Source organism: Pinus tabuliformis, chromosome 3_2 (genome assembly GCF_031772625.1).
Source record: "Pinus tabuliformis cultivar Carrire ecotype Pingquan chromosome 3_2, CPIR1, whole genome shotgun sequence".
NCBI classification, from domain to species: domain Eukaryota; kingdom Viridiplantae; phylum Streptophyta; class Pinopsida; order Pinales; family Pinaceae; genus Pinus; species Pinus tabuliformis.
In genome coordinates this window covers 993351335-993360093 of record NC_142302.1, presented here as the reverse complement: position 1 = coordinate 993360093, position 8759 = coordinate 993351335, and the positions used below count along the sequence as shown (strand labels likewise).

General features: G+C 35.6%; 1 protein-coding gene across 1 annotated transcript in view; it reads left to right on the top strand.

Moving 5' to 3' along the window:
- Positions 1–781: 781 nt before the first annotated feature.
- The window catches only part of LOC149183953 (uncharacterized), a 30569-nt gene continuing 22591 nt past the window's right edge, over positions 782–8759 (top strand). The window contains exons 1-10 of the mRNA XM_089415156.1: positions 782–1397; positions 1525–1653; positions 1767–2077; positions 2203–2399; positions 2489–3528; positions 3628–3957; positions 4304–5374; positions 5462–5992; positions 6092–6595; positions 6700–6987. Of these exons, the coding sequence (XP_089271282.1) occupies positions 1101–1397; positions 1525–1653; positions 1767–2077; positions 2203–2399; positions 2489–3528; positions 3628–3957; positions 4304–5374; positions 5462–5992; positions 6092–6595; positions 6700–6987 (4698 nt within the window). The 5' untranslated portion in view covers positions 782–1100. The remainder of the gene's footprint in view (positions 1398–1524; positions 1654–1766; positions 2078–2202; positions 2400–2488; positions 3529–3627; positions 3958–4303; positions 5375–5461; positions 5993–6091; positions 6596–6699; positions 6988–8759) is intronic.

The following is an 8759-nucleotide window of genomic DNA, read 5'->3' as shown; positions in this document are numbered from 1 at the left end:
TAAAATATTTTTCAAACTAATCAAACTTCCTTAACTAATAACATAATAACAACTATATTTTAAATTAAATTACATTAATATTATACTTTTATAACTAAGAACAGAATAACAACTTTATTTTAAATTAAATTTTACATTAATATTATAGTTTTAGAAAACCTTTGAAATACCTAAACTACACGATGGCTCTAATCACATATAATTATTGGCCTCCACCATTACAAAACTTTGACTAATAATTTTTTAACGTAAGTAAAATCGATAGTATAGACATGGAGTAATTTATACTCTATTTTCATTATTAAACATTATAAATGGCATTAAAATTTTATAAGTTGACAAATAGTACAGACCATTTCTTCTTCACATAATATTTAAAAAATAGATAAAATAACTAATTTATATTTTCAAACTATTACTTACTTATCCATCGTGACAATTGGCCTCCGTTTGCTGTCATCACGTGAAAGGTTCTGACTGACATTTAAGTTATTTAGTTAGTAGCATTGACTTAAAATTAAAAAATTCTGTAATACTATTATTGTTTTTAGTGAATCACAAGCTGTCACGCAACATGTTTTCCACCTTAAGGAAATAAAGAATGTCGAATTATTAATGGCCACGTCATCACTGACCTAATTTCCACATCACGTAGGAAGCTTCGTCCTTTAAAAATCGCTTGAAAATATATGAAATTATTACTTATCGATCACAACAACTCATTAATGATTTAACAAATAATTCTCATTGTCTCCGGATAATTAAAAATATGACAAGTTCCTACAGAAAAAATTAATTACTATTACTCAGTCTTTCATGACAGCCAATTCTGCGATCAGGTTGTATTGTTTAACTGAAGGAAGAACCTTCAACCGTAATTGTTTATGAGATCGTGGAAGAGACTTGCAAATATAAGGGTAAGGTGGATGTGATTGAAGTTCTACAATCAGATCGAGTAGCGTGAGCCCTTTTGCACTAATTGTCAGATCGAGTAGCGTGAGCCCTTTTGCACTAATTGAAGTTATTACAGTCAGATCGAGTAGCGTGAGCCCTTCTGCACTAATTGTCGCACTTGTTTCTCTCATTCCTTCGCTACCCCTATGGCAATTATCATTTCTTCTCTCAGAGCGGCCATGGACATGGCTCTAAATTTCTGTTGCCCATGTTTGACGACACGAGATGACCCCTCTCCACCCACTCCACCACAGGGTAGTGGCATTTCCTCCTCTGAAAAAGGAGGCCCATCAAAAGGTGATGGCTACAGCGTTCAAGGAGTGTCCTATTTTACTGGCGAAATTAGGAGAACTGCTGTAGTCGCAATGGACGAGATAGAAGGGGCCGACGCGGATCTGGATGGACTTATCGATTATATGAGTGAGCTTCTGGAAATACTTAGGGTACGTCGAATATCATAATAATCTTTCAGATCCATCCATCCGTATTCACATTCCCCTGTTGTTCTTATTATTATTAGTACGTCTTGACACGCCATACTGAATACGTATCATTTTCTTGTTTTCTTAGGAAAAGTCACCACTGAAAAAATTGGCGGAAAAAAAATTGCAACGGAAAAAATCACCCGCTCCAACCTCAACGGGTTTACTGAGCTTTAAGGCAGGCTTGACGGGGGCAACAGAGGCTGCTTCCGCAATGGTATGTATTAAGCCTACTCTATAGTTTCATGATATTCAAGCAGACTATGAGAAAATGTTAAGTCTAAATATTTCTCTGACTGCAATTCATATAAAATCTGTATTGCATTCCAGGAAGAAATTCTTTCAGCAAACGCCGTAGCCGTGGATGTCTTAAAAGCAATAGGGCAGGCAGGCTCGTTGGCTACTGCAGGCCTTCTTGTGTGTGCCACTGTTTTAGAAAGCTTTGAAAATGTTTCTAAGATCGAAGAGGAGTGCCTGGATCTTATTGAAGAAATGTACCGTCTGGCCAAACATGTTCGGGAGCTTCAAGGAGTTCCTCAGTTGAAAGAAGAGTTGAAGGATCCACTCAAAAAAGCAACGGAGCTGATACTGGAAGCTTCCGTCCTTTGCTGCTTTCAAATAGATTCTTCAAAATTTGCCAGGTGAGCATCCATGCGATAAACGTTGTGTTTAAATGGATATGTTGTGGAAGCCCCTTTGTTGTATGCGTGCATCCAAGTTCAGAGTCCTATTCTGCAGTTTCTTCATCGAATTTTACTCATTGCAGATTTTTCTCAACGTCCGACAACAAGGAAAACCTGCTTCGGGTTCGAAAGGAGTTAAAAGCCATGTACAGAGATCTGGACAATGGAAAGTTTATTGCCAATCGTCATGTCCTCGATCATATTGCCGGTAGTCTACATAATGTCGTCAATAGTCAAAAGAGGCGGAAGGCAGTACCCATAGAATATCCCCAAGACACGGGTAAGCTGGAATATGTATTATAAATTATTTATTGTTTTAAGGTTTGTCAGAGTTATGTGATTTACTCCATGTTTAATATTGTTAAACAGTTGGAATGGATGAACCATTGAGAAAGGTTATACAACTTCTAGACTGGGAAAGTGAGAAAAATGCTTTAGCAGTTGTTGTCCATGGTTTTGGTGGACTGGGAAAGACTACCCTTGCCGATGCTGTGTATGCAACACTATTTGATACCATAGAAGGATGTCAATACTGTATGGTTAAACTATTTGATACCATAGAATCGACTCCAAATGTAATAGATTTGCAAACACAACTGATAAAAGATCTGAGGACGGGAACAACAGAAGAAGCCGAGGCTATGCCAGAGATCAAAACATTTGAAGAAGGACAGCGAGAAATTAGCCGCTTGTTGGATCAACAGGTGGCCTTTATCTATATCGACAATGTTTTGCTTCCGGACAAAGTCGGCCAACACCGAGATGCACTTGAACAACTTCTCCCTCAGAATATGAGGAAAGCAAGAAAATTGAGGTTGCTTCTCACTGCACGAGATGCAACCGCCACAGACAGCATAATCAGTGTAAAACGAGAATTCTACCCAATTGAAACCCTTCCCGAAACGGAGGCCAAAATACTTATCAAGAAAGTGCTGGATGACAATGAGGCGCAACTAAATCCTAGCCAAATGGACCATATAGTCAGCATTTGCGGGGGCGTTCCAAAGCTTTTGACGGTGGTCGCAGGTTTCATAGGTTGCGAGGGAAACGCACAAGAAGCTTTTCTTACAGTAAAGGAAGCGTGGGAAAATAACTGGAAAGGTAAAATTGGAGATGATATAGAGCGCTACGTCTTTGCCTGCAATAAGCTGGAGAAGGATTTGAAAGAAGCGTTTCTGGATATTTGTTCCTTTTTTCAAGGATGGGACTGGGAAGAACTTTCAAATATTGTGGGAAAGCCTGCACTGCATAGTTTACAGAGAAGAACGCTGGTAACCAAAGATGTGAAAAGCATGACTGCAACGGTACACGATGTTATCTTGACAGTTGGTCTCCGGGAAACAAAGAAAGAAAGATTCAGATTTTCCAGTGCAAGTGAAATTCGAGAGTTCTTAGATCAGGAAAATGAGGTAAGGAGCAATTTCTCAAAAAAATATATACAGTTTTGTTTCAAAATATGTCTATCGTAATTCTTATGACTGACTCAATAATGTTTAACAAAAATGCAGACCCTCGGAAATATCAAAGGCATATGGTCGAGCGACAACACCGACCACCCATTGTATATATCCGCAACAAAACTAGATTTGATGGCTGCATCTTTAAGAGTTCTTAAACTTGGACCTTTAACAGTTGTGGAGGACAAATGTCAAAAGAAGTTTGAAGAGCTAGTCTTTTTCAGTGCGGGAATTTCCCATCTCCCTTTTGATGTGTCAAAGTCAAAGGAGTTGAGACATTTATGCTACAACCCGGAAGATTTACAAAATCTAACGCAGGCAAGTTCACTTCAAATATCCGGTCCCGTTATTTCTCTTCTCTTCGCAATTTCTTTTTTGGAAGTTGTTTTTAGTTAGGGTTTTTTTGAAGTTGTTTTTGGTTGGTTTTTAATTAATTTTTTTAAAATTTTTTAGGATAATTTCTGTTAAGTGTTTTAAAGTTTTTCAGGATACTGAATCTATATAGAGTATTTTAAAAAATTTTAGGATAATTTCTGTTAAGTGTTTTAAAGTTTTTCAGGATACTGAATCTATATAGAGTAAAAAAACCAGTTTAAATAACACAAATAAAATTTAAACTAAAAACAACTTTTTTCTATTAAGTATACATGCCCTTTTCCTCTTTTCTCTTAATTGTATATATTATTAAAATAAGACTTTCATACATCAATAATTGCATAATTTGCAGATGCCCTCCGATCTTAGACACATCGATTTCCAATTAAAGTCTCCCTTTTTCCAAATCTCTTCCAAGTGTATTAAGCAACTCAGCAAGTTGCGAGTTCTGCGACTGAAGAACGCAGAGTTCAAAAGATTACCTCAAAACCTAGGAGATCTGGGAGATGGTTTGCAGGGGGATGGTTTGCAGGAGCTCACACTTATAAATTGCAATTTTTTAGAAGAATTTCCGGAATCGGTTTCAACGCTTGGATGTTTAAGAGTGTTGAGAATGGCTCCCTGTTCTCTTTTGACGCGGCTGCCAGAATATTTTGGAAAGCTTACATCATTGCAAGAACTCCAATTGGTTGGGTGTGAAAATCTAGAAGCTCTTCCTGGCAGTCTTGAGGAGCTTTCATCTCTGAGATTATTGCAATTATCCGGCGCTAAAAGGATAGAACATCTCCCAGATGGCTTAGGAAAGTTAACATCCCTCGTTAGCCTTGCTCTACATGGTTGTCGGCGTCTAGAAAGTATTCCAGAAAGCATTTGGCGGTTGACGTCGTTGGACTCAATCAACTTATCTTGGACCGATTTAAAAGAACTACCCGATCGGTTTTGCGACCTCTCCTCTATAACAAGACTTGCAATGGATCGTTGCAGGAGTCTAGAGAGGCTTCCGGATCGATTTGGAGCAGTAACAAGCTTAAGAATGCTAAGCCTGGGTGGATGTAGCTGTCTAGAGAAGCTTCCAGAAAGTTTCAGCCAACTCAAGTACTTGGAGTACTTGAATTTATCATGGTGCGAGAATCTTAACGAATTATCTGAACACTTCAAAGGTCTCTCATCACTGCGAGTTCTATTATTGGCTAAATGCAAAAAGCTAGAAAAGCTCCCCGAGGATTTCCATTGTCTCCAATCTTTGGATACTTTGGATCTAAAAGATTGCGATATGTTGGAAGGGAAATCGATGGAGGGCATTGTAAAGTTGAAAAAGCTACGGATTGTGTTGATTCGAGGAAGTCCGTCGTTGCTCGAGAAATGGGGCGAAATTAAAAAACAATGCGATCAATCATGGTCCTTTGCAGTGGAAACAGGGGAGGTGATTATTCAAACCTGCTTTATATCCACATTAAGTTGCTAAGCATACACTAAATTTCCTTCCCACTCACGTATGATTTCTTTTCAGGGTTCATTGCAGGGAAAAGGTCATTTCAACCTCACTAATGGACAAGGAAAAGCGTTCAATATTTCCGATCTTCCTCTGAACACCGATCTACTTGTGTTGTTTGATTGCCAACAAGAATTCCGTCATTGTTCCACATTGACATTAATTGAGGAGAATATGGATGATAATTTGGAAATGATTTATTTTGGCAACCATTTTAGTAAGTTGCCTCACAAAGTGGCGGGTGGAATTCGCGGCCATGCTCCTGCTAAATTGTTTGGACAGCTGTTCCCACACCTTGCTTATCAACAGGAGGAGGAGTTTGAATTGTCTGCGATTATAGCGGAGATTGTGCCCGGCGAAAAAGGTGAGAAGACCCTTTCTTGTGGACAAATTTTAGACAAAGAGTCCGTGGAGGAATTTGTGGTGGAGAAATGCGGAAGATACCTTACATTTAAACAACTGGTGAAAACACCTGGAGACAGTAATATAGAGTTGTTAAGAGAGCTCTTCGCAAATGGAGAATTTCTTAAGAATGGTGCATCAGCGAAGGTATATTCAAGTTTTATATTTTATTTTGTTTATAATTCTTCCTTCAAATATTTTGGTGACTAATTGTTTATTTTTCTTCTGTTGATATGAAAATTGTAGGTCGGGGTGGAGGAATTGAAAGGGAAAATTTTTTTATTAGATATGAGGCCTGCCAACCTTTGTTATGATATTCCACTTCAGTCTTTAGTGGATCTGTATAGAGAGAGATTTGATTTTGAAATTATAACAATTCCAATGATGCAGAAAAATACAAGGAGGGATGTATCTAACAGCTTTTCCGGAGAAGTTCCGTGGTTGGTCCTCCAAAATCCGTGGGACCTGCCAAATGCAACTAAATATTTTCTCCTTGAGGGCAGCCAACGATTGAATCCGTGGTCCTGGGAGGCGTGCTACCCCAGTAAAATGAGGGTAATAGAAAGCAACGGGACAATTGCAGCTTACAATTCACCGGGCATTTTGTGTATGGTGAACACATGGGGGACAAAAGCTTTTCCTTTTACGGAGGAAAAAAGGAGGGAATTAATAAATAAAGAAGCGAAACAAATGAAGGAAATGTCTAGTTTGATGTTCCTCTTTCAGCATTTGCAAGGAATATCGGAGCAGGTCAGTAATTTATATGTTGTGTGTTTGTTTTTCTTATTATATTATAAATTCGGGAAAAATATCTGTCATTTCTCATTTTCCCCCCTTGTGCCGATGATGCAAAGGTGGAAAATGCGATGCGTCAACAAAAGATGTTCTGGTTGTGTATCGGGGATTGTACAACTTTTATGAAGAGTATGTTGGTAGAGTGGAATGATAACATTTACACCATTTATATTCCAAATTTTTATGCTCCTGGAGCAGGATGGAAAACTCTGCGTCTCACTCATGGTAGAAGGGAAGTATATACCCCTTTACAACACCCTACGGCCGTGACACAAGTCGAGATGGAAGGGATGTGTTCATTAAGTTTATCTGAGCACCAGGCTATCAGATTTTGGGCACGGATTCAGGTTATCATTCAAGATGGATTCTTTGACACGGGAAAACTTCCAGACTTTGACTTTACTTGGCTTAGGGAATTTTCCAGATTTGAACCATGTATGATTATAATGGATGAAGATGGAAATCTGATAACAACGCAAGGAAAAAAAATTATAAAATTATTATCCGAAGAACATTCACATGACAAAGCAAAGGGTTTGGTACAACAATTGATCAATGGTGACAAAGAAAGTAGAAAGGAGACCTTGATTGAATTAGAACAATTATGAAAGAGTGACAAAGAAAGTAGAAAGAGGCATGGATTGAATTGGAACAATTGATGAATGTTAAAAGTAAAAAGGAAATATTGGTTGAATTTGAATAATTGTTGCATTTTCAGTTCAAAATCCTAAATTCAACAATGTCCAATTTTTTATGGCATCCTTCCTTATTTCCAACAATTTTATTTAGTGTTTTTATATGTAATTGTATATTTCCAATTTTTTCCTAATCCTTGGGCGGTGTGCATTTTGAATGCAACTATTGTATTTTTAGCTAATAAACCAATGCATTTTGCCTTGTGATTATATATTTTTGTAACTCTTCAATTTTTTATTGCTTTTGGTAAATTATTGTCTTAAATGGTTCACTTCATTTTTTTGGCTATATATTTTTTATTTGATTTAATTAACACATAACTTTACTTTTTAATTAATTTTAAATTTATTTATTTTTTTAAGTAAAGTTGTCTCATAAATATAATATTCTAAATTATACTTTAATTTTACATCGAGATAAATAAAGTAATTAAAAGTTAAAAAAAGTTAAATTACAATTGTTTTTAACTTTTTAGTATGAGCAATATGGATAATTCCTTCACAACTCAATATGGAGTTCACAAGTGACATCTAAAAATAGCATTACTCATATTACAATTCAATATGAATGATATGGGTCATTCATTTCTATTGATATGTGATATTTAAAACAAAAATACTTTAATAAATAAAAAAAATTTAATCAGTAATAAATAAAAAATTTCAATATCCATATTAAATATCATAACTTCTTTTTTCTTTTTCTTTCTAACTAGACAGACCGAGCCCCAATGTTGAAATTATTTATTTGGTTTTGGTAAATTATTGTCTTAAATGGTATACTTCATTTTTTTTGGCTATATATTTTTTATTTGATTTAATTAACACATAACTTTACTTTAGTTTTTAACTAATTTATTTTTTAAGTAAAGTTGTCTCATAAATATAATATTCTAAATTATACTTTAAATTTACATCGACATAAATAAAGTAATTGAAAGTTAAAAAAAAAGGTTATAATTGTTTTTAACCCTTTAGTATGAGCGATATGTATAATTCCTTCACAACTCAATATGGAGTTCACAAGTGACATCTAAAAATAGCATTAATTATATTACAATTCAATATGAATGATATGGGTCATTCATTTTTATTGATATGTGATATTTAAAACAAAAATATGTTAATAACAAAAAAATATTTTAAAACATAAAATTTTCCAATATACACATTTGTGTAAAAAAATTCAAAATGGAATACATAAAAAATGTCTTCTCATTCCATGGATAGGTGCTTTCCAATTCAAGGTATGAGTGAGCTTTATAATTCCTTACATGCTTATATGAAGTTGATATGTAACATTTTTAAAAATAATGTCAACAGTGGTCGTGCAGATCATTTTTTTGAGTAAAAAACTTGAGGAAAAATTTACACATTGAGAGATTTGATCCTTTTGACACTTGGTAGATATGTGGTTATGATGG